Source organism: Culex quinquefasciatus, chromosome 3 (assembly GCF_015732765.1).
Source record: "Culex quinquefasciatus strain JHB chromosome 3, VPISU_Cqui_1.0_pri_paternal, whole genome shotgun sequence".
In the NCBI taxonomy this organism is placed as follows: domain Eukaryota; kingdom Metazoa; phylum Arthropoda; class Insecta; order Diptera; family Culicidae; genus Culex; species Culex quinquefasciatus.
This window is the reverse complement of record NC_051863.1, coordinates 112,079,008-112,106,046: the sequence shown is the minus strand read 5'-3', so window position 1 is coordinate 112,106,046 and position 27,039 is coordinate 112,079,008. Positions and strand designations below refer to the sequence as shown.

General features: G+C 39.9%; 1 protein-coding gene across 12 annotated transcripts in view; it reads left to right on the top strand.

Annotated features, from left to right (window-relative positions):
* LOC6043806 overlaps nucleotides 1-27,039 on the top strand; it is a 274,342-nt gene that overhangs the window by 162,659 nt on the left and 84,644 nt on the right. The window contains exon 1 of one of the 12 annotated variants that reach the window (XM_038266366.1): nucleotides 10,317-10,771. The exons of the other annotated variants lie outside the window; for them this stretch is intronic. Coding sequence (XP_038122294.1) covers nucleotides 10,729-10,771 — 43 coding nt within the window. The 5' untranslated portion in view covers nucleotides 10,317-10,728. Of the gene's footprint in view, nucleotides 1-10,316; nucleotides 10,772-27,039 lie in introns of those variants that run through there. 12 annotated transcript variants of the gene reach the window in all.

The window sequence follows — 27,039 nt, the reverse complement described above, 5'->3', positions numbered from 1 at the left end:
TAAGAATTTAAGAATTTAAGAATTTAAGAATTTAAGAATTTAGGAATTTAAGAATTTAAGAATTTATGAATTTAAGAATTTAAGAATTTAAGAATTTAAGAATTTAAGAATTTAAGAATTTAAGAATTTAAGAATTTAAGAATTTAAGAATTTAAGAATTTAAGAATTTAAGAATTTAAGAATTTAAGAATTTAAGAATTTAGGAATTTAAGAATTTAAGAATTTAAGAATTTAAGAATTTAAGAATTTAAGAATTTAAGAGTTTAAGAATTTAAGAATTTAAGAATTTAAGGATTTAAGAATTTAAAAATAATATTTTTTTGTTGTCTTGATTGTTCTTATTTTATTTATTTTTTTTTTTTGAATATTGATATCTTTGATTTTTGTTTTCAGATTTTTTTTAATTTTTGATTTAAAAATTTCGGATCTTTTAATTTCTTTTTTAATATGAATTTATTGTTTTTGGGTTTTTAATACTATTTATTTTTATTTTTTTCCTAATTTATGAATAATCCAATTTTGAAAGTTAGAGCTGTAATTCTTGTATGTTTTGATTTTTTTATTTTTCTTCAAGAATGTTCAAATTTAAAAAAATCTTTTGGTTGAATCCCATCTAAAATTCAAAGGCGGAAAACCAATTTAAAAATTAAATATTATCAATGTTGCAAAGTTTGGCCTGGAAGACATTCAAATACATCATCAAGAGCAAATTTGTAAAAAGAAATGAAATTTTGTAGTAATACTTTTAAGATCATCGAAATTCCCTGACGCAGCATAAAATTCCCTGACTTTCCCTGACTTTTCCAGGTCAAATAAAATTCCCTGACAATTCCAGGTTTTCCCTGACTTTTCCAGAAATCGACACCATGCATGCCAATCTGTTGCTGAAGGAACAAGTCCGTCCCTGCATCATCGACCGGACCAGCCGGCAAGTTGTGACTCCCGGGTGGACTCGAAACCAGCAACGGTTCCCGTTCCGGCAGCTGCCATCAGCGATTCCAACTGAACATACCCCATGAGTATGCCGGTGAAAGAATCTGCCGGATGCAAAATGTTCCGGAGTGGTCAACCTGCTGAGAACGGCACAGATTCGTTTTCGGCGGTCAGTTGTTCGCCAAAAGTTATCCCCGAAAAGTGACCGATATCTTCGACGCGTGAGAAATGCCACGATCCTGGAGCTGGCTTCACTGTAAAGCGGTCAATTGGTCGATTGAATCTCGTCCTCACCGGCTCCAAGATTGATAACGGGACCACCACCTCCACTGCGAAAGTGGCACAGCGCAGGAATAATCGATGGCAGCGGAATTGGTGATGTTGAAGGAAATCAACCGATGACTGCTTTGCCGTGTGGCGCAGGTTCGAGGGGTTTGGTGCAACGAGCTTAATGAACTTGAATCCGTCCACGAAGATGAGTCTGCTGCAGGAATTCCAACACCTGGTGCTGTTCAAATTGCTGGTGGTCAACCGGAACGAGGAACTATCGTGGTCACAAACAATAATTCCAACTGGTGAGTTTGTTTTTGAAGCAAAACTTTTTTTTTGTAATTCTTTATTTTCTCATTAAATAGGCTGATGCCGTCCGGAACCGGCAGGCAGGGCGTTTATGGATCTACATGTTCCCTCAGAAAATACGAACGGAGCTGTGCGAATCTCCGGAATTACCACGTGGGATGGCCATGGCACAGGAAGTGCCCTCGGAAAGACGCTACTCAAGATCAAACTTGAAGACGGGCACGACGGGTGGGGTGCTGCACTTTGCGCCCAGTTCAAGCATTTGGAACGAAAGTGCAGGAACAGAAACGAAAGTCACCACGAAGCTGGTCGAACGATGACTTAACAGGGCGACGGAATGACGATTCCGGCCATTCCGCAACAGCAAAGAAAAGATATTCCAACCCAGGCCTCCCGTTTTCTGGTGAGTTAACTGTTTGGCTTCAGATTAAATTGAGTTCAAATTTCTAATTATCCTTTTCCAGAGTGTGAGCGCGAAATACTTTTATACAAAGTACCCTGCAAAGTAGTCCATCATAAAGTGCACCGTTGGTGGTGTCCGTCAAAGCTGCTGAGTGGTCCAAGCGAGGTTTTCTGAACGCCGCGGCGTCGTGCTTCGCAGAATATCTCCGTTACGCAGACAGACATTTCCCCAGGAAAGACCGACAGCATTATCCGGCCACACCGAAAGCAAGGGAGGAACCAGTAACTACTGGAACAGTTCCTGCTGACTGGTTGGCACCACGGTGGTGCCGAGACTTGCGATTGACGTGAGACTTCTGGGAGCGCGCACCTACGCCACCTCCGAGTTAGTCTATCTGGAATCTGTGCCACTGAAGGACAGGTAGAACATTGATATTTGAATATTTCAACCCAATCTAATGTTTCCCTCTTCTAGCTCAATAGTTTCGGGTGGTTCGGAAGCTTTAACAACACATGGCGCTGTTCAAAGTATTCGCCAACGCAACCGGGTGATAGTTATCTCGACTCGTACCGAGTATGCGATCACGGCCCTCGCGGACAAACGCAACCTCTAAGGTTAGCCAACTAGCAGCAGCGATACCAGCACCGGAATCACGACGGTAACCGGCGGGACTCTTCGTCAGTGGCGGCTCCGTTCATGGAGCCGGAGATTGTCGTTCAGCGGTCTATAATCCAGGACGAGGAGCTGCGGCAACAACTCCTCCATCAGGAAGAGGACGAGCGCATGGCTTGGAGTCGCGAAGTGGAACCCGAGCAGGACCGAGTGGAGCAAGAGCAACGCGAACGGCAAGAGAGTGAATCCGCCGTTCATCAACCGATGCCGCCCTCGCAACGGAATGGCTACGTCCCATCCAAGGACCATCTCAAGTTGCTTCGCACGGAAGACCAGCGAAGGGAGATGGATCCCAAGCAGGCCGCAGCCAGGAAGCTACAGGAACTGGAGCAGTAGCTGAAAAGTAAGAAGGTTGAAGGCAAAATCCTTCCGGAAATAATCTCCAGGGAAGTCAACCGCGGGGTAGATGGTTACGGTAGTCGGGATCAGACCAATAATCGTAGCGCTCCAGATGGTGCACCGGCCCAGTATTAGAAGCAAGGTGAAGGCAAGAGCTTTCCGTTTGTGCAGCAGTACGATCCGCAGTTTATCCACACCCAGGAAAGCTACGGCAAGGGTCAACCGGCGGGTCAGAAGTGCCGTTGAATGGATGGAGTTACAGCAGCCGTGACCGGAAGTCCTATGGCAAGATGAACAGCGGTGATGACCGTACCACGTCGCAGTTGAATCGACAAATCCCGGACAAGCTGGAGTCGTCGATGATGGAAGAGCAGAAGCCCAGCGAACCCGTTTGGCTGATGTCGGAGCCTTTGTAGAATTCGGTAGAAGCTGCGGAGGAACGAGCAAGTCAATTGAGCCTCCTTGGAAGCGATGACGGATAAAAATAACGCTTCCGAATTGGATTTTGGCGAACACGACAACGACAGTTTGTCTGCGGACCGTACGGGTGTACTCGATTGAGCTCACTAATATCTGTTCAAACTGGCAGTTCAGTTTAAGAAGCACGGGACCTTCAATCCCCCTCGGTCACTTCCAAGCTCGCGGAAGTCCCCCTGAATCTTGCCAAAAGCTGCCGTTTGAGCAGGTGTCCAGGTTTTCAACGACCGCAAAAGTTAATGTCCCGAGCAGCCACACGATTCACGAATCCCGGAAGAATCTCCGGAACCGTGTTCCTAGGATTTTTCCCCCCTCAAAAGTGGCCAGTACTAGTTCAAAATGCGGTCCACGTTCCTAAAAAATCTCACTCCAGCCGCAATCCGGAATTGTCACGTGTGACGGTTACGAGGCCAAGGAACGTCTCAAGTTGCGTCGCGAGAACCAGCGAGAAAGATAAAACGTGACCAGGAAGCTTCAGGAGCAGGACGATCGCTTCTGCAGCAATAGCCGGGTGTCGGCCAACAATTTCAGAATCGCCCTAGCACGCCCAAATATAGATCGAGCGGAACCGGTCCACGTTTCTAGAACTTTCCCTCAACTGCTATCCGGAAATGCCCCGGGACGCTCATGATCTTGAAGGAGACGACGAAGGCAACGCTGCACGAAACTAACCCTGAAAGTGTCCTCGGAACAACGCTCGGAACGACGAACGCGTCCGGGTCCAGATCAATCGAATCCGGTCCACGATCCTGGACTATTGCTTTCAAATTACGGTAATTTATTCGTAACATTTTCTTGATTCAGTTCTCTAATAGTTTATTATTATTTTTCTAACAGGTTCATGCAATCCGGAGTTGCCATGTGTAACGGCAATGGACTTTGAGGTTCCCTCGGAAAGAGGCAGCACGGAACAGGCTCGATGGATGGTCGCCAACCTGGAAGTGCCCTTGGAACGATACTGAACGAAATGGCTCGACGGTCGCCAACCTGAAAGTTCCCCAACGCTGCACGGAACAGGCTCGCCGGCGGTCGATAAAACCTCCAAGGTTGGCCAACCAGCAGCAGCAAGACCAGCACTGGGATCACGACGATGATCGGTGGGACTCTTCGTCGGCGGTGGCTCCCTTTATGGAGCCGGAGATATTCGTTCAGCGGAGTCAATCAGAAGCTAGTTTTCAGACGACGAGTCGGAACCGAGTCCGCCGAAGGATATGCCGGGGCCAACAACAGCAACAACGTCACCAGCAGGAAGAGGACAGGGAGATGGTTTGGAGTCGCGAAGTGTAACCCGAGCAGGACCGAGTGGAACAGGAGCAACGCGAACGCCAAGAAAATGAATCGGCCGTCCGTCAACAGCTGCCGCCCTCGCAACAGAATGGTCACGTCGCATCAGAGGTGTGACGGCGGTGACATGATTCTTCGGAAGATCATGAACAGGCCGATATCGGCCGGAACTGGTACGCGGGATGACTCTGACAATGCCAGCGATGTTGGAACGACGACGCCTGGAACAAGCCCGAAAAAAGCCCACAAGTGCCTCAAGAGCAACGAGTGTCCAGGTCCTGAGCAAATGGAACGTTCCAGGAACTTGCCCTCCCCTCAACACATTCCGGAACTGTCACGCCGGAAGGCCACGTCCCTACAGATGCCTTCTTTACGACGCACCACGGAACAGGATGAACAGGAACGACGGACTGCTGTCGCGATGCAAGTGCCCTTGGAGCGGTTGCTGAACGAATGCGTTCAACTCCAATTCAACCGGAGCAGGTTCCCCTCGTGTAGATCATTCCTTTGAACCCGTTTCTGCCGGGAACTCGTCCCAATGTCGGTGATGCGGAGGAGCTAAACTAATTGCAGCAAAATAAATAAATTTAAACCTGAAAATAACTGTTTTAATCAAAACAAACCCAATGACAGATGACAGAAAAAGAAGAAGAAGAGCTCAAAAAAGGGGTTGATGCGCGTCCGATTTTTCACCCTTACGTCGTTCTTACATCGGCCACGCACGTAGGCCTCCCGCGATGTTCGAACAACCTTGACAGGTTGACGTTTCGGGTGCAAAATACCTTGATTCGGGTCTGATGCGTGTCTCAAAATCAGACCCGCATCGGCCCCTGTAGGTCTGATCGTCGCTCTTACGATCAGACCCGATCGGCCCCGTTTTTCTTACTGGGTGGAAATGACGTCCTGGCTTAAAGTAAAACCTATACCTTTCTTTAGTAAGAAAGGCAAAAAGTAAATCGTTCTAAAAATTGATCCGGATTGCCGATCGATGTCGAATTTGTTTCAGATGCTCACTCATGGTCTGTACTATGAAAGTAGCAAGAAATTTCGAATAAAATCAGAAATGAAAAATGTTGGCGAAGGTCACCAGGTGGGCTTTTACCTTTTTTTAGGGATTTTGTTTCTTATGGTAGGTCAATCAAACGGCTCTAACTCCAGAACCATATTATGAATCTGGATGAAAATTTGGGAGGTTGTAGGGCTCGAAAAATGCAATTTTGAGATAAATAAAGGGTTTGAAAATGAAAAATTTTGACCATATTTTCATTTGAAAACTGTGTATTTTCTGGAAAAGTCTGGCCGCATCCGAAAACAGATGGATAATTCGAAATTTGCGCGGCAACTCGCCCAGGTTCAGCACACTAGCTTTCATCTGCATTTAGAAGAATCGAAATCGGATTTATGGGAGCTGAGAACGGCGCGACACAAAATTTAGCAAAATTTTACCACATACGAACATCACTCGACCTCCACGGAATTTATTTTCTCAAAATTCGAGGGTTCGAGATAGACGAGTTCTGTCAAGGTGAATCGATAGAGCGTCGAAAATCGATGCAGTGTGATTTTTTAGCGATTTTTCGGATTACAATTCATGCTGAATCGACATATTTACGAAGCTGGAAATGACGTCCTGGCTTAAAGTAAAACCTATACCTTTCTTTAGTAAGAAAGGCAAAAAGTAAATCGTTCTAAAAATTGATCCGGATTGCCGATCGATGTCGAATTTGTTTCAGATGCTCACTCATGGTCTGTACTATGAAAGTAGCAAGAAATTTCGAATAAAATCAGAAATGAAAAATGTTGGCGAAGGTCACCAGGTGGGCTTTTACCTTTTTTTAGGGATTTTGTTTCTTATGGTAGGTCAATCAAACGGCTCTAACTCCAGAACCATATTATGAATCTGGATGAAAATTTGGGAGGTTGTAGGGCTCGAAAAATGCAATTTTGAGATAAATAAAGGGTTTGAAAATGAAAAATTTTGACCATATTTTCATTTGAAAACTGTGTATTTTCTGGAAAAGTCTGGCCGCATCCGAAAACAGATGGATAATTCGAAATTTGCGCGGCAACTCGCCCAGGTTCAGCACACTAGCTTTCATCTGCATTTAGAAGAATCGAAATCGGATTTATGGGAGCTGAGAACGGCGCGACACAAAATTTAGCAAAATTTTACCACATACGAACATCACTCGACCTCCACGGAATTTATTTTCTCAAAATTCGAGGGTTCGAGATAGACGAGTTCTGTCAAGGTGAATCGATAGAGCGTCGAAAATCGATGCAGTGTGATTTTTTAGCGATTTTTCGGATTACAATTCATGCTGAATCGACATATTTACGAAGCTGGAAATGACGTCCTGGCTTAAAGTAAAACCTATACCTTTCTTTAGTAAGAAAGGCAAAAAGTAAATCGTTCTAAAAATTGATCCGGATTGCCGATCGATGTCGAATTTGTTTCAGATGCTCACTCATGGTCTGTACTATGAAAGTAGCAAGAAATTTCGAATAAAATCAGAAATGAAAAATGTTGGCGAAGGTCACCAGGTGGGCTTTTACCTTTTTAGGGATTTTGTTTCTTATGGTAGGTCAATCAAACGGCTCTAACTCCAGAACCATATTATGAATCTGGATGAAAATTTGGGAGGTTGTAGGGCTCGAAAAATGCAATTTTGAGATAAATAAAGGGTTTGAAAATGAAAAATTTTGACCATATTTTCATTTGAAAACTGTGTATTTTCTGGAAAAGTCTGGCCGCATCCGAAAACAGATGGATAATTCGAAATTTGCGCGGCAACTCGCCCAGGTTCAGCACACTAGCTTTCATCTGCATTTAGAAGAATCGAAATCGGATTTATGGGAGCTGAGAACGGCGCGACACAAAATTTAGCAAAATTTTACCACATACGAACATCACTCGACCTCCACGGAATTTATTTTCTCAAAATTCGAGGGTTCGAGATAGACGAGTTCTGTCAAGGTGAATCGATAGAGCGTCGAAAATCGATGCAGTGTGATTTTTTAGCGATTTTTCGGATTACAATTCATGCTGAATCGACATATTTACGAAGCTGGAAATGACGTCCTGGCTTAAAGTAAAACCTATACCTTTCTTTAGTAAGAAAGGCAAAAAGTAAATCGTTCTAAAAATTGATCCGGATTGCCGATCGATGTCGAATTTGTTTCAGATGCTCACTCATGGTCTGTACTATGAAAGTAGCAAGAAATTTCGAATAAAATCAGAAATGAAAAATGTTGGCGAAGGTCACCAGGTGGGCTTTTACCTTTTTTTAGGGATTTTGTTTCTTATGGTAGGTCAATCAAACGGCTCTAACTCCAGAACCATATTATGAATCTGGATGAAAATTTGGGAGGTTGTAGGGCTCGAAAAATGCAATTTTGAGATAAATAAAGGGTTTGAAAATGAAAAATTTTGACCATATTTTCATTTGAAAACTGTGTATTTTCTGGAAAAGTCTGGCCGCATCCGAAAACAGATGGATAATTCGAAATTTGCGCGGCAACTCGCCCAGGTTCAGCACACTAGCTTTCATCTGCATTTAGAAGAATCGAAATCGGATTTATGGGAGCTGAGAACGGCGCGACACAAAATTTAGCAAAATTTTACCACATACGAACATCACTCGACCTCCACGGAATTTATTTTCTCAAAATTCGAGGGTTCGAGATAGACGAGTTCTGTCAAGGTGAATCGATAGAGCGTCGAAAATCGATGCAGTGTGATTTTTTAGCGATTTTTCGGATTACAATTCATGCTGAATCGACATATTTACGAAGCTGGAAATGACGTCCTGGCTTAAAGTAAAACCTATACCTTTCTTTAGTAAGAAAGGCAAAAGTAAATCGTTCTAAAAATTGATCCGGATTGCCGATCGATGTCGAATTTGTTTCAGATGCTCACTCATGGTCTGTACTATGAAAGTAGCAAGAAATTTCGAATAAAATCAGAAATGAAAAATGTTGGCGAAGGTCACCAGGTGGGCTTTTACCTTTTTTTAGGGATTTTGTTTCTTATGGTAGGTCAATCAAACGGCTCTAACTCCAGAACCATATTATGAATCTGGATGAAAATTTGGGAGGTTGTAGGGCTCGAAAAATGCAATTTTTGAGATAAATAAAGGGTTTGAAAATGAAAAATTTTGACCATATTTTCATTTGAAAACTGTGTATTTTCTGGAAAAGTCTGGCCGCATCCGAAAACAGATGGATAATTCGAAATTTGCGCGGCAACTCGCCCAGGTTCAGCACACTAGCTTTCATCTGCATTTAGAAGAATCGAAATCGGATTTATGGGAGCTGAGAACGGCGCGACACAAAATTTAGCAAAATTTTACCACATACGAACATCACTCGACCTCCACGGAATTTATTTTCTCAAAATTCGAGGGTTCGAGATAGACGAGTTCTGTCAAGGTGAATCGATAGAGCGTCGAAAATCGATGCAGTGTGATTTTTTAGCGATTTTTCGGATTACAATTCATGCTGAATCGACATATTTACGAAGCTGGAAATGACGTCCTGGCTTAAAGTAAAACCTATACCTTTCTTTAGTAAGAAAGGCAAAAAGTAAATCGTTCTAAAAATTGATCCGGATTGCCGATCGATGTCGAATTTGTTTCAGATGCTCACTCATGGTCTGTACTATGAAAGTAGCAAGAAATTTCGAATAAAATCAGAAATGAAAAATGTTGGCGAAGGTCACCAGGTGGGCTTTTACCTTTTTTTAGGGATTTTGTTTCTTATGGTAGGTCAATCAAACGGCTCTAACTCCAGAACCATATTATGAATCTGGATGAAAATTTGGGAGGTTGTAGGGCTCGAAAAATGCAATTTTGAGATAAATAAAGGGTTTGAAAATGAAAAATTTTGACCATATTTTCATTTGAAAACTGTGTATTTTCTGGAAAAGTCTGGCCGCATCCGAAAACAGATGGATAATTCGAAATTTGCGCGGCAACTCGCCCAGGTTCAGCACACTAGCTTTCATCTGCATTTAGAAGAATCGAAATCGGATTTATGGGAGCTGAGAACGGCGCGACACAAAATTTAGCAAAATTTTACCACATACGAACATCACTCGACCTCCACGGAATTTATTTTCTCAAAATTCGAGGGTTCGAGATAGACGAGTTCTGTCAAGGTGAATCGATAGAGCGTCGAAAATCGATGCAGTGTGATTTTTTAGCGATTTTTCGGATTACAATTCATGCTGAATCGACATATTTACGAAGCTGGAAATGACGTCCTGGCTTAAAGTAAAACCTATACCTTTCTTTAGTAAGAAAGGCAAAAAGTAAATCGTTCTAAAAATTGATCCGGATTGCCGATCGATGTCGAATTTGTTTCAGATGCTCACTCATGGTCTGTACTATGAAAGTAGCAAGAAATTTCGAATAAAATCAGAAATGAAAAATGTTGGCGAAGGTCACCAGGTGGGCTTTTACCTTTTTTTAGGGATTTTGTTTCTTATGGTAGGTCAATCAAACGGCTCTAACTCCAGAACCATATTATGAATCTGGATGAAAATTTGGGAGGTTGTAGGGCTCGAAAAATGCAATTTTTGAGATAAATAAAGGGTTTGAAAATGAAAAATTGGGAGTGATTGGTGTGCGTTGCAGTTGAAGAGTCGCGCGTGTTCGGTTGCTGGTCAAAATTCGCGATTTTTGCTCGAATTTCGAGGGTTTGGTTTGCAATGGTGGTGTCAGTCGATCGGTGCATATAGGTTCTTCGTGGAAGTGGTGGAGTTCATTGGTTTTCCCGGTTAATTTGTGCTTTTCGCGATGTTTTTCCTGCGGTCGGTGGTGCATTTTTTCTCGCAAGCGTCGACGGAAGAGGGATCTGTTTAATAGTGTTGGTGTAATGGGAATCGAATTGTTCAACTTGCATACAAGTTTTGCGTGTGTGGTTGTGTTAGTCAGACGATGACCGTTTGGGTTTGACAGATTGGGTGTGAGTGTATTAGTAGTGTGTAACATAAAATTCGTTCGTTTTTTTGTGCTGATGATCGTGGGGCAACCGAGATTATGCTGAAAAAGGTTAAAAACGCCCCTAAAATCCTTGAAGCAGGTAAACCACCTACGCGCCATTATCTGGGTCCTTATTCAGATTTAACAGAGATTAGCGGGCAGGGTATGTGAGTGTGGAACGGGGAGGGACAAGGAAGAGGAAAATTTGCAACAGCGCTCATCACCACGATCGAGAAGAAAGTCTTGTTTAAGCAGCGGGCTTCTGAAGAGTAGAGAGCAGATCCACTGCTTGCTTTCCCCGCTTTCCCCGGGTTGAGAAGAGAGGGATAGTGAGTGCCTCTTACGGCGCGCGCCGTTCTGGTCGTATTGGTGTGCAGTGATTGGGGTGGCCGAAGTGGACTGCAGTTAGCAACTGCAACTGCGTTGCTAGCAGCACGAGAAGGATGCGGCTGATCAGCGAGAGGGTGGGAGGTGCTGGACGGCGATTCTGTGCCACCCCGTCGCTCGGTGGGGTGGAGCGGCAGCGATCGAGAGACAACTACATGCTAGGCCGTGACCCGGGTGAGAGCGTTCTGTTTTATGTTGTGTTTGTGTTTGTGGCAGGAAGAGGGATGTTAGCCGTTTTGTATGTATGTATCTTATATTTTACATATTTTTCCCCACTTTCCCTTTTCTTTTTCTTCTTTCCTTCTTTCAAGTCGCGTAAAAAATAATATACCGGTCGTTAAACGAGAATGTCTAACTCGAGTTCATGCGTAAAAGATATAACTACCTATAACAGGGGTGACCAAAGTATGGCCCGCGAGGTGATTTTTTGTGGCCCGCGGACCCATTTTGTCAAGTGATTTTATACTTTTCCAAAATCAAGGTTTATTTTGAACTTTTTTATGATAATCTTTTTTTTATTTTTTGGTAATAAAAAATAATGAGTTTTCAATATTTTGATACCCAAATAAGGACAAAAATATGTTTTTCAAAGATCTTAATAATTGAAACAATTTCAGTTTCGAAGTGAGTAAAACTAGTAAACTTTCATAATACATTTTTGGAAAACGTTTATATTTCACTTACGTAGAAATCTTTGATAATTGCAAAAATAAGAGTATTCTATATTAATTTCAAAGTCATAATGACTCTTTCATGAACTGACCCTCAAACTTACTGTACACTTAGAAATCTTCCCTCGGGATTCGAACTTTGTTCGAACTCATGACAGCTGGATAACAAGTCAGACAAAATGTTAAAATCGAAGAAATAAGGCTGTTGCAACTATTTTACAATTTATCGACCAACCCTCTCCTCACCCAATTATTAAGAATTGGCTCAAAAAATAAGGGGCAAAAATGTATTTTTGAAAAACCTCAAAAAATCAAAAGAAATATAAGTGCAATCAACTGAAATCAATTAAAAATGCATTCCTCTGCGTTTGGTATCATTTGAGCATGTTCGGGTTATTTATTCAAAAGTAATTTGAATGTCAGTGAATTTTCGATGTATAATGTTTTTTCGTTAAAATGTTTTTTTGTTGAATCTTCCATTTTTTTTATAATGATTTAAATTTATTTTTACTGGTTCCTAAAACAGTTTCTAGCATTTATTCATAGAAATTTTGGTTCTCAACGATCCCACTTAATTTAAAGATAAAATTACGCTGTTATATTATTTGTTAAGATTATATGTCACCCTTTTCAAAACATAAAAACAAAACATAAAAATTTGATTAAAATCACAAGTGCATTCAGCTTAAATTTTAAATGAAAAAAGTGTTTTAAAATGCATTATATACCTGTCAAGTTGATTGCATAATCATAAGTTTCCAAAATTTCTAAGTTTTAACGAAAATTTTATTTTTGTGAGAAAAAAAGTTTTTGCGGTGCCAAACACAGTAATTTCATAAAAGTTTAAAATATTTTTAAACGAGCCCAAACAAGCTAAATAATATTATCAATGCAGAAAAATTAATTTTAGATTGTTTTGAGTTGATTAGACTTCTATTTCCACTGAAATTTTCCAGTTTTGTGAAAAAAAATTTGCCCCCTGAATTTTCCGAACCTATTTTGAAGGGAAGTGAAATAAACTTTGAAAAATATTTGAAACTGCCTTACTTCTAATTAAAGAAAATGTTCAAAAATAACAGAAGTTAAAAAAAAACAACTATAGATGTATTTTCAATTCTTTTAAATTAAAATAACGAAATTTCATTTATTTAAATTACTTATTTTGCAAATTTGGCCCGCAAGCTCATTTGGGCTTCAAATTTGGCCCGGCCTCTAAAAACTTTGAGCACCCCTGACCTATAACGACTTCGGCTTAAAAATGCACCATTCGTGATAGTGTCATTTTATTAATAATTGCTCGAAACGAAAACTTTCAGTTACTATTTTTCGCAATTCTGTCGGTCTCGTAGATTACTATTTTTGGATCATTTCGTCATAAAATTCTGCAACACGATGAAATCATTGCAAATCTCACTATAAAGTTTTGATATAAATCATTTGGAAACCACAGAAAATACAATTTTATATATTTCATAAATAGTAAAAGGAGGAGCCCTTCTCACAGCGTCGTTGCTCGGAAGGCACGCCGACGGGGGATTGATTGACAATTTGGCGCCGCGTTCGAATTAAAACTATTTCTAAATCAATGATTGTGTATCTTTCCGCAGCCGGCTGCCTAAGATTTTTAAAATTTCAACAGATAAACAAATTGCTTATGGTCGCATCACCTACCACAGTGAATCCTGACCTCATACCCATCTTACTAACCCCTCAAAACTCATGTGATACTTTGTCGGAGACGCAGTCGATTTGGCGGTCCCATCACTCAAGTATCGGACTAACATTCCCATCCACTTCCCCGTGTCTTACCACTGGTCGTGGCCGGCGTCGGTATTGATCAGCATGATAGGGACCTTTGAAAATTGCGAAGGGGTGATGATTGGTTCCTACTTTTCATCTGTGGTCCACGGAGCAATGTTTGGGGGTCCTGGTCAATAACGAAGTAGCAGCTACGGGTAGACACCAATGCTATGCTATGCTATAAAGGGTTTGAAAATGAAAAATTTTGACCATATTTTCATTTGAAAACTGTGTATTTTCTGGAAAAGTCTGGCCGCATCCGAAAACAGATGGATAATTCGAAATTTGCGCGGCAACTCGCCCAGGTTCAGCACACTAGCTTTCATCTGCATTTAGAAGAATCGAAATCGGATTTATGGGAGCTGAGAACGGCGCGACACAAAATTTAGCAAAATTTTACCACATACGAACATCACTCGACCTCCACGGAATTTATTTTCTCAAAATTCGAGGGTTCGAGATAGACGAGTTCTGTCAAGGTGAATCGATAGAGCGTCGAAAATCGATGCAGTGTGATTTTTTAGCGATTTTTCGGATTACAATTCATGCTGAATCGACATATTTACGAAGCTGGAAATGACGTCCTGGCTTAAAGTAAAACCTATACCTTTCTTTAGTAAGAAAGGCAAAAGTAAATCGTTCTAAAAATTGATCCGGATTGCCGATCGATGTCGAATTTGTTTCAGATGCTCACTCATGGTCTGTACTATGAAAGTAGCAAGAAATTTCGAATAAAATCAGAAATGAAAAATGTTGGCGAAGGTCACCAGGTGGGCTTTTACCTTTTTTAGGATTTTGTTTCTTATGGTAGGTCAATCAAACGGCTCTAACTCCAGAACCATATTATGAATCTGGATGAAAATTTGGGAGGTTGTAGGGCTCGAAAAATGCAATTTTTGAGATAAATAAAGGGTTTGAAAATGAAAATTTTGACCATATTTTCATTTGAAAACTGTGTATTTTCTGGAAAAGTCTGGCCGCATCCGAAAACAGATGGATAATTCGAAATTTGCGCGGCAACTCGCCCAGGTTCAGCACACTAGCTTTCATCTGCATTTAGAAGAATCGAAATCGGATTTATGGGAGCTGAGAACGGCGCGACACAAAATTTAGCAAAATTTTACCACATACGAACATCACTCGACCTCCACGGAATTTATTTTCTCAAAATTCGAGGGTTCGAGATAGACGAGTTCTGTCAAGGTGAATCGATAGAGCGTCGAAAATCGATGCAGTGTGATTTTTTAGCGATTTTTCGGATTACAATTCATGCTGAATCGACATATTTACGAAGCTGGAAATGACGTCCTGGCTTAAAGTAAAACCTATACCTTTCTTTAGTAAGAAAGGCAAAAAGTAAATCGTTCTAAAAATTGATGCGGATTGCCGATCGATGTCGAATTTGTTTCAGATGCTCACTCATGGTCTGTACTATGAAAGTAGCAAGAAATTTCGAATAAAATCAGAAATGAAAAATGTTGGCGAAGGTCACCAGGTGGGCTTTTACCTTTTTTTAGGGATTTTGTTTCTTATGGTAGGTCAATCAAACGGCTCTAACTCCAGAACCATATTATGAATCTGGATGAAAATTTGGGAGGTTGTAGGGCTCGAAAAATGCAATTTTGAGATAAATAAAGGGTTTGAAAATGAAAAATTTTGACCATATTTTCATTTGAAAACTGTGTATTTTCTGGAAAAGTCTGGCCGCATCCGAAAACAGATGGATAATTCGAAATTTGCGCGGCAACTCGCCCAGGTTCAGCACACTAGCTTTCATCTGCATTTAGAAGAATCGAAATCGGATTTATGGGAGCTGAGAACGGCGCGACACAAAATTTAGCAAAATTTTACCACATACGAACATCACTCGACCTCCACGGAATTTATTTTCTCAAAATTCGAGGGTTCGAGATAGACGAGTTCTGTCAAGGTGAATCGATAGAGCGTCGAAAATCGATGCAGTGTGATTTTTTAGCGATTTTTCGGATTACAATTCATGCTGAATCGACATATTTACGAAGCTGGAAATGACGTCCTGGCTTAAAGTAAAACCTATACCTTTCTTTAGTAAGAAAGGCAAAAAGTAAATCGTTCTAAAAATTGATCCGGATTGCCGATCGATGTCGAATTTGTTTCAGATGCTCACTCATGGTCTGTACTATGAAAGTAGCAAGAAATTTCGAATAAAATCAGAAATGAAAAATGTTGGCGAAGGTCACCAGGTGGGCTTTTACCTTTTTAGGATTTTGTTTCTTATGGTAGGTCAATCAAACGGCTCTAACTCCAGAACCATATTATGAATCTGGATGAAAATTTGGGAGGTTGTAGGGCTCGAAAAATGCAATTTTGAGATAAATAAAGGGTTTGAAAATGAAAAATTTTGACCATATTTTCATTTGAAAACTGTGTATTTTCTGGAAAAGTCTGGCCGCATCCGAAAACAGATGGATAATTCGAAATTTGCGCGGCAACTCGCCCAGGTTCAGCACACTAGCTTTCATCTGCATTTAGAAGAATCGAAATCGGATTTATGGGAGCTGAGAACGGCGCGACACAAAATTTAGCAAAATTTTACCACATACGAACATCACTCGACCTCCACGGAATTTATTTTCTCAAAATTCGAGGGTTCGAGATAGACGAGTTCTGTCAAGGTGAATCGATAGAGCGTCGAAAATCGATGCAGTGTGATTTTTTAGCGATTTTTCGGATTACAATTCATGCTGAATCGACATATTTACGAAGCTGGAAATGACGTCCTGGCTTAAAGTAAACCTATACCTTTCTTTAGTAAGAAAGGCAAAAAGTAAATCGTTCTAAAAATTGATCCGGATTGCCGATCGATGTCGAATTTGTTTCAGATGCTCACTCATGGTCTGTACTATGAAAGTAGCAAGAAATTTCGAATAAAATCAGAAATGAAAAATGTTGGCGAAGGTCACCAGGTGGGCTTTTACCTTTTTTTAGGGATTTTGTTTCTTATGGTAGGTCAATCAAACGGCTCTAACTCCAGAACCATATTATGAATCTGGATGAAAATTTGGGAGGTTGTAGGGCTCGAAAAATGCAATTTTGAGATAAATAAAGGGTTTGAAAATGAAAAATTTTGACCATATTTTCATTTGAAAACTGTGTATTTTCTGGAAAAGTCTGGCCGCATCCGAAAACAGATGGATAATTCGAAATTTGCGCGGCAACTCGCCCAGGTTCAGCACACTAGCTTTCATCTGCATTTAGAAGAATCGAAATCGGATTTATGGGAGCTGAGAACGGCGCGACACAAAATTTAGCAAAATTTTACCACATACGAACATCACTCGACCTCCACGGAATTTATTTTCTCAAAATTCGAGGGTTCGAGATAGACGAGTTCTGTCAAGGTGAATCGATAGAGCGTCGAAAATCGATGCAGTGTGATTTTTTAGCGATTTTTCGGATTACAATTCATGCTGAATCGACATATTTACGAAGCTGGAAATGACGTCCTGGCTTAAAGTAAAACCTATACCTTTCTTTAGTAAGAAAGGCAAAAAGTAAATCGTTCTAAAAATTGATCCGGATTGCCGATCGATGTCGAATTTGTTTCAGATGCTCACTCATGGTCTGTACTATGAAAGTAGCAAGAAATTTCGAATAAAATCAGAAATGAAAAATGTTGGCGAAGGTCACCAGGTGGGCTTTTACCTTTTTTTAGGGATTTTGTTTCTTATGGTAGGTCAATCAAACGGCTCTAACTCCAGAACCATATTATGAATCTGGATGAAAATTTGGGAGGTTGTAGGGCTCGAAAAATGCAATTTTTGAGATAAATAAAGGGTTTGAAAATGAAAAATTTTGACCATATTTTCATTTGAAAACTGTGTATTTTCTGGAAAAGTCTGGCCGCATCCGAAAACAGATGGATAATTCGAAATTTGCGCGGCAACTCGCCCAGGTTCAGCACACTAGCTTTCATCTGCATTTAGAAGAATCGAAATCGGATTTATGGGAGCTGAGAACGGCGCGACACAAAATTTAGCAAAATTTTACCACATACGAACATCACTCGACCTCCACGGAATTTATTTTCTCAAAATTCGAGGGTTCGAGATAGACGAGTTCTGTCAAGGTGAATCGATAGAGCGTCGAAAATCGATGCAGTGTGATTTTTTAGCGATTTTTCGGATTACAATTCATGCTGAATCGACATATTTACGAAGCTGGAAATGACGTCCTGGCTTAAAGTAAAACCTATACCTTTCTTTAGTAAGAAAGGCAAAAAGTAAATCGTTCTAAAAATTGATCCGGATTGCCGATCGATGTCGAATTTGTTTCAGATGCTCACTCATGGTCTGTACTATGAAAGTAGCAAGAAATTTCGAATAAAATCAGAAATGAAAAATGTTGGCGAAGGTCACCAGGTGGGCTTTTACCTTTTTTTAGGGATTTTGTTTCTTATGGTAGGTCAATCAAACGGCTCTAACTCCAGAACCATATTATGAATCTGGATGAAAATTTGGGAGGTTGTAGGGCTCGAAAAATGCAATTTTGAGATAAATAAAGGGTTTGAAAATGAAAAATTTTGACCATATTTTCATTTGAAAACTGTGTATTTTCTGGAAAAGTCTGGCCGCATCCGAAAACAGATGGATAATTCGAAATTTGCGCGGCAACTCGCCCAGGTTCAGCACACTAGCTTTCATCTGCATTTAGAAGAATCGAAATCGGATTTATGGGAGCTGAGAACGGCGCGACACAAAATTTAGCAAAATTTTACCACATACGAACATCACTCGACCTCCACGGAATTTATTTTCTCAAAATTCGAGGGTTCGAGATAGACGAGTTCTGTCAAGGTGAATCGATAGAGCGTCGAAAATCGATGCAGTGTGATTTTTTAGCGATTTTTCGGATTACAATTCATGCTGAATCGACATATTTACGAAGCTGGAAATGACGTCCTGGCTTAAAGTAAAACCTATACCTTTCTTTAGTAAGAAAGGCAAAAAGTAAATCGTTCTAAAAATTGATCCGGATTGCCGATCGATGTCGAATTTGTTTCAGATGCTCACTCATGGTCTGTACTATGAAAGTAGCAAGAAATTTCGAATAAAATCAGAAATGAAAAATGTTGGCGAAGGTCACCAGGTGGGCTTTTACCTTTTTTTAGGGATTTTGTTTCTTATGGTAGGTCAATCAAACGGCTCTAACTCCAGAACCATATTATGAATCTGGATGAAAATTTGGGAGGTTGTAGGGCTCGAAAAATGCAATTTTGAGATAAATAAAGGGTTTGAAAATGAAAAATTTTGACCATATTTTCATTTGAAAACTGTGTATTTTCTGGAAAAGTCTGGCCGCATCCGAAAACAGATGGATAATTCGAAATTTGCGCGGCAACTCGCCCAGGTTCAGCACACTAGCTTTCATCTGCATTTAGAAGAATCGAAATCGGATTTATGGGAGCTGAGAACGGCGCGACACAAAATTTAGCAAAATTTTACCACATACGAACATCACTCGACCTCCACGGAATTTATTTTCTCAAAATTCGAGGGTTCGAGATAGACGAGTTCTGTCAAGGTGAATCGATAGAGCGTCGAAAATCGATGCAGTGTGATTTTTTAGCGATTTTTCGGATTACAATTCATGCTGAATCGACATATTTACGAAGCTGGAAATGACGTCCTGGCTTAAAGTAAAACCTATACCTTTCTTTAGTAAGAAAGGCAAAAAGTAAATCGTTCTAAAAATTGATCCGGATTGCCGATCGATGTCGAATTTGTTTCAGATGCTCACTCATGGTCTGTACTATGAAAGTAGCAAGAAATTTCGAATAAAATCAGAAATGAAAAATGTTGGCGAAGGTCACCAGGTGGGCTTTTACCTTTTTTTAGGGATTTTGTTTCTTATGGTAGGTCAATCAAACGGCTCTAACTCCAGAACCATATTATGAATCTGGATGAAAATTTGGGAGGTTGTAGGGCTCGAAAAATGCAATTTTGAGATAAATAAAGGGTTTGAAAATGAAAAATTTTGACCATATTTTCATTTGAAAACTGTGTATTTTCTGGAAAAGTCTGGCCGCATCCGAAAACAGATGGATAATTCGAAATTTGCGCGGCAACTCGCCCAGGTTCAGCACACTAGCTTTCATCTGCATTTAGAAGAATCGAAATCGGATTTATGGGAGCTGAGAACGGCGCGACACAAAATTTAGCAAAATTTTACCACATACGAACATCACTCGACCTCCACGGAATTTATTTTCTCAAAATTCGAGGGTTCGAGATAGACGAGTTCTGTCAAGGTGAATCGATAGAGCGTCGAAAATCGATGCAGTGTGATTTTTTAGCGATTTTTCGGATTACAATTCATGCTGAATCGACATATTTACGAAGCTGGAAATGACGTCCTGGCTTAAAGTAAAACCTATACCTTTCTTTAGTAAGAAAGGCAAAAAGTAAATCGTTCTAAAAATTGATCCGGATTGCCGATCGATGTCGAATTTGTTTCAGATGCTCACTCATGGTCTGTACTATGAAAGTAGCAAGAAATTTCGAATAAAATCAGAAATGAAAAATGTTGGCGAAGGTCACCAGGTGGGCTTTTACCTTTTTTTAGGGATTTTGTTTCTTATGGTAGGTCAATCAAACGGCTCTAACTCCAGAACCATATTATGAATCTGGATGAAAATTTGGGAGGTTGTAGGGCTCGAAAAATGCAATTTTGAGATAAATAAAGGGTTTGAAAATGAAAAATTTTGACCATATTTTCATTTGAAAACTGTGTATTTTCTGGAAAAGTCTGGCCGCATCCGAAAACAGATGGATAATTCGAAATTTGCGCGGCAACTCGCCCAGGTTCAGCACACTAGCTTTCATCTGCATTTAGAAGAATCGAAATCGGATTTATGGGAGCTGAGAACGGCGCGACACAAAATTTAGCAAAATTTTACCACATACGAACATCACTCGACCTCCACGGAATTTATTTTCTCAAAATTCGAGGGTTCGAGATAGACGAGTTCTGTCAAGGTGAATCGATAGAGCGTCGAAAATCGATGCAGTGTGATTTTTTAGCGATTTTTCGGATTACAATTCATGCTGAATCGACATATTTACGAAGCTGGAAATGACGTCCTGGCTTAAAGTAAAACCTATACCTTTCTTTAGTAAGAAAGGCAAAAAGTAAATCGTTCTAAAAATTGATCCGGATTGCCGATCGATGTCGAATTTGTTTCAGATGCTCACTCATGGTCTGTACTATGAAAGTAGCAAGAAATTTCGAATAAAATCAGAAATGAAAAATGTTGGCGAAGGTCACCAGGTGGGCTTTTACCTTTTTTTAGGGATTTTGTTTCTTATGGTAGGTCAATCAAACGGCTCTAACTCCAGAACCATATTATGAATCTGGATGAAAATTTGGGAGGTTGTAGGGCTCGAAAAATGCAATTTTTGAGATAAATAAAGGGTTTGAAAATGAAAAATTTTGACCATATTTTCATTTGAAAACTGTGTATTTTCTGGAAAAGTCTGGCCGCATCCGAAAACAGATGGATAATTCGAAATTTGCGCGGCAACTCGCCCAGGTTCAGCACACTAGCTTTCATCTGCATTTAGAAGAATCGAAATCGGATTTATGGGAGCTGAGAACGGCGCGACACAAAATTTAGCAAAATTTTACCACATACGAACATCACTCGACCTCCACGGAATTTATTTTCTCAAAATTCGAGGGTTCGAGATAGACGAGTTCTGTCAAGGTGAATCGATAGAGCGTCGAAAATCGATGCAGTGTGATTTTTTAGCGATTTTTCGGATTACAATTCATGCTGAATCGACATATTTACGAAGCTGGAAATGACGTCCTGGCTTAAAGTAAAACCTATACCTTTCTTTAGTAAGAAAGGCAAAAGTAAATCGTTCTAAAAATTGATCCGGATTGCCGATCGATGTCGAATTTGTTTCAGATGCTCACTCATGGTCTGTACTATGAAAGTAGCAAGAAATTTCGAATAAAATCAGAAATGAAAAATGTTGGCGAAGGTCACCAGGTGGGCTTTTACCTTTTTTTAGGGATTTTGTTTCTTATGGTAGGTCAATCAAACGGCTCTAACTCCAGAACCATATTATGAATCTGGATGAAAATTTGGGAGGTTGTAGGGCTCGAAAAATGCAATTTTGAGATAAATAAAGGGTTTGAAAATGAAAAATTTTGACCATATTTTCATTTGAAAACTGTGTATTTTCTGGAAAAGTCTGGCCGCATCCGAAAACAGATGGATAATTCGAAATTTGCGCGGCAACTCGCCCAGGTTCAGCACACTAGCTTTCATCTGCATTTAGAAGAATCGAAATCGGATTTATGGGAGCTGAGAACGGCGCGACACAAAATTTAGCAAAATTTTACCACATACGAACATCACTCGACCTCCACGGAATTTATTTTCTCAAAATTCGAGGGTTCGAGATAGACGAGTTCTGTCAAGGTGAATCGATAGAGCGTCGAAAATCGATGCAGTGTGATTTTTTAGCGATTTTTCGGATTACAATTCATGCTGAATCGACATATTTACGAAGCTGGAAATGACGTCCTGGCTTAAAGTAAAACCTATACCTTTCTTTAGTAAGAAAGGCAAAAAGTAAATCGTTCTAAAAATTGATCCGGATTGCCGATCGATGTCGAATTTGTTTCAGATGCTCACTCATGGTCTGTACTATGAAAGTAGCAAGAAATTTCGAATAAAATCAGAAATGAAAAATGTTGGCGAAGGTCACCAGGTGGGCTTTTACCTTTTTTTAGGGATTTTGTTTCTTATGGTAGGTCAATCAAACGGCTCTAACTCCAGAACCATATTATGAATCTGGATGAAAATTTGGGAGGTTGTAGGGCTCGAAAAATGCAATTTTGAGATAAATAAAGGGTTTGAAAATGAAAAATTTTGACCATATTTTCATTTGAAAACTGTGTATTTTCTGGAAAAGTCTGGCCGCATCCGAAAACAGATGGATAATTCGAAATTTGCGCGGCAACTCGCCCAGGTTCAGCACACTAGCTTTCATCTGCATTTAGAAGAATCGAAATCGGATTTATGGGAGCTGAGAACGGCGCGACACAAAATTTAGCAAAATTTTACCACATACGAACATCACTCGACCTCCACGGAATTTATTTTCTCAAAATTCGAGGGTTCGAGATAGACGAGTTCTGTCAAGGTGAATCGATAGAGCGTCGAAAATCGATGCAGTGTGATTTTTTAGCGATTTTTCGGATTACAATTCATGCTGAATCGACATATTTACGAAGCTGGAAATGACGTCCTGGCTTAAAGTAAAACCTATACCTTTCTTTAGTAAGAAAGGCAAAAGTAAATCGTTCTAAAAATTGATCCGGATTGCCGATCGATGTCGAATTTGTTTCAGATGCTCACTCATGGTCTGTACTATGAAAGTAGCAAGAAATTTCGAATAAAATCAGAAATGAAAAATGTTGGCGAAGGTCACCAGGTGGGCTTTTACCTTTTTAGGGATTTTGTTTCTTATGGTAGGTCAATCAAACGGCTCTAACTCCAGAACCATATTATGAATCTGGATGAAAATTTGGGAGGTTGTAGGGCTCGAAAAATGCAATTTTGAGATAAATAAAGGGTTTGAAAATGAAAAATTTTGACCATATTTTCATTTGAAAACTGTGTATTTTCTGGAAAAGTCTGGCCGCATCCGAAAACAGATGGATAATTCGAAATTTGCGCGGCAACTCGCCCAGGTTCAGCACACTAGCTTTCATCTGCATTTAGAAGAATCGAAATCGGATTTATGGGAGCTGAGAACGGCGCGACACAAAATTTAGCAAAATTTTACCACATACGAACATCACTCGACCTCCACGGAATTTATTTTCTCAAAATTCGAGGGTTCGAGATAGACGAGTTCTGTCAAGGTGAATCGATAGAGCGTCGAAAATCGATGCAGTGTGATTTTTTAGCGATTTTTCGGATTACAATTCATGCTGAATCGACATATTTACGAAGCTGGAAATGACGTCCTGGCTTAAAGTAAAACCTATACCTTTCTTTAGTAAGAAAGGCAAAAGTAAATCGTTCTAAAAATTGATCCGGATTGCCGATCGATGTCGAATTTGTTTCAGATGCTCACTCATGGTCTGTACTATGAAAGTAGCAAGAAATTTCGAATAAAATCAGAAATGAAAAATGTTGGCGAAGGTCACCAGGTGGGCTTTTACCTTTTTTTAGGGATTTTGTTTCTTATGGTAGGTCAATCAAACGGCTCTAACTCCAGAACCATATTATGAATCTGGATGAAAATTTGGGAGGTTGTAGGGCTCGAAAAATGCAATTTTGAGATAAATAAAGGGTTTGAAAATGAAAAATTTTGACCATATTTTCATTTGAAAACTGTGTATTTTCTGGAAAAGTCTGGCCGCATCCGAAAACAGATGGATAATTCGAAATTTGCGCGGCAACTCGCCCAGGTTCAGCACACTAGCTTTCATCTGCATTTAGAAGAATCGAAATCGGATTTATGGGAGCTGAGAACGGCGCGACACAAAATTTAGCAAAATTTTACCACATACGAACATCACTCGACCTCCACGGAATTTATTTTCTCAAAATTCGAGGGTTCGAGATAGACGAGTTCTGTCAAGGTGAATCGATAGAGCGTCGAAAATCGATGCAGTGTGATTTTTTAGCGATTTTTCGGATTACAATTCATGCTGAATCGACATATTTACGAAGCTGGAAATGACGTCCTGGCTTAAAGTAAAACCTATACCTTTCTTTAGTAAGAAAGGCAAAAAGTAAATCGTTCTAAAAATTGATCCGGATTGCCGATCGATGTCGAATTTGTTTCAGATGCTCACTCATGGTCTGTACTATGAAAGTAGCAAGAAATTTCGAATAAAATCAGAAATGAAAAATGTTGGCGAAGGTCACCAGGTGGGCTTTTACCTTTTTTTAGGGATTTTGTTTCTTATGGTAGGTCAATCAAACGGCTCTAACTCCAGAACCATATTATGAATCTGGATGAAAATTTGGGAGGTTGTAGGGCTCGAAAAATGCAATTTTGAGATAAATAAAGGGTTTGAAAATGAAAAATTTTGACCATATTTTCATTTGAAAACTGTGTATTTTCTGGAAAAGTCTGGCCGCATCCGAAAACAGATGGATAATTCGAAATTTGCGCGGCAACTCGCCCAGGTTCAGCACACTAGCTTTCATCTGCATTTAGAAGAATCGAAATCGGATTTATGGGAGCTGAGAACGGCGCGACACAAAATTTAGCAAAATTTTACCACATACGAACATCACTCGACCTCCACGGAATTTATTTTCTCAAAATTCGAGGGTTCGAGATAGACGAGTTCTGTCAAGGTGAATCGATAGAGCGTCGAAAATCGATGCAGTGTGATTTTTTAGCGATTTTTCGGATTACAATTCATGCTGAATCGACATATTTACGAAGCTGGAAATGACGTCCTGGCTTAAAGTAAAACCTATACCTTTCTTTAGTAAGAAAGGCAAAAAGTAAATCGTTCTAAAAATTGATCCGGATTGCCGATCGATGTCGAATTTGTTTCAGATGCTCACTCATGGTCTGTACTATGAAAGTAGCAAGAAATTTCGAATAAAATCAGAAATGAAAAATGTTGGCGAAGGTCACCAGGTGGGCTTTTACCTTTTTTTAGGGATTTTGTTTCTTATGGTAGGTCAATCAAACGGCTCTAACTCCAGAACCATATTATGAATCTGGATGAAAATTTGGGAGGTTGTAGGGCTCGAAAAATGCAATTTTGAGATAAATAAAGGTTTGAAAATGAAAAATTTTGACCATATTTTCATTTGAAAACTGTGTATTTTCTGGAAAAGTCTGGCCGCATCCGAAAACAGATGGATAATTCGAAATTTGCGCGGCAACTCGCCCAGGTTCAGCACACTAGCTTTCATCTGCATTTAGAAGAATCGAAATCGGATTTATGGGAGCTGAGAACGGCGCGACACAAAATTTAGCAAAATTTTACCACATACGAACATCACTCGACCTCCACGGAATTTATTTTCTCAAAATTCGAGGGTTCGAGATAGACGAGTTCTGTCAAGGTGAATCGATAGAGCGTCGAAAATCGATGCAGTGTGATTTTTTAGCGATTTTTCGGATTACAATTCATGCTGAATCGACATATTTACGAAGCTGGAAATGACGTCCTGGCTTAAAGTAAAACCTATACCTTTCTTTAGTAAGAAAGGCAAAAGTAAATCGTTCTAAAAATTGATCCGGATTGCCGATCGATGTCGAATTTGTTTCAGATGCTCACTCATGGTCTGTACTATGAAAGTAGCAAGAAATTTCGAATAAAATCAGAAATGAAAAATGTTGGCGAAGGTCACCAGGTGGGCTTTTACCTTTTTTTAGGGATTTTGTTTCTTATGGTAGGTCAATCAAACGGCTCTAACTCCAGAACCATATTATGAATCTGGATGAAAATTTGGGAGGTTGTAGGGCTCGAAAAATGCAATTTTGAGATAAATAAAGGGTTTGAAAATGAAAAATTTTGACCATATTTTCATTTGAAAACTGTGTATTTTCTGGAAAAGTCTGGCCGCATCCGAAAACAGATGGATAATTCGAAATTTGCGCGGCAACTCGCCCAGGTTCAGCACACTAGCTTTCATCTGCATTTAGAAGAATCGAAATCGGATTTATGGGAGCTGAGAACGGCGCGACACAAAATTTAGCAAAATTTTACCACATACGAACATCACTCGACCTCCACGGAATTTATTTTCTCAAAATTCGAGGGTTCGAGATAGACGAGTTCTGTCAAGGTGAATCGATAGAGCGTCGAAAATCGATGCAGTGTGATTTTTTAGCGATTTTTCGGATTACAATTCATGCTGAATCGACATATTTACGAAGCTGGAAATGACGTCCTGGCTTAAAGTAAAACCTATACCTTTCTTTAGTAAGAAAGGCAAAAAGTAAATCGTTCTAAAAATTGATCCGGATTGCCGATCGATGTCGAATTTGTTTCAGATGCTCACTCATGGTCTGTACTATGAAAGTAGCAAGAAATTTCGAATAAAATCAGAAATGAAAAATGTTGGCGAAGGTCACCAGGTGGGCTTTTACCTTTTTTTAGGGATTTTGTTTCTTATGGTAGGTCAATCAAACGGCTCTAACTCCAGAACCATATTATGAATCTGGATGAAAATTTGGGAGGTTGTAGGGCTCGAAAAATGCAATTTTGAGATAAATAAAGGGTATGAAAATGAAAAATTTTGACCATATTTTCATTTGAAAACTGTGTATTTTCTGGAAAAGTCTGGCCGCATCCGAAAACAGATGGATAATTCGAAATTTGCGCGGCAACTCGCCCAGGTTCAGCACACTAGCTTTCATCTGCATTTAGAAGAATCGAAATCGGATTTATGGGAGCTGAGAACGGCGCGACACAAAATTTAGCAAAATTTTACCACATACGAACATCACTCGACCTCCACGGAATTTAT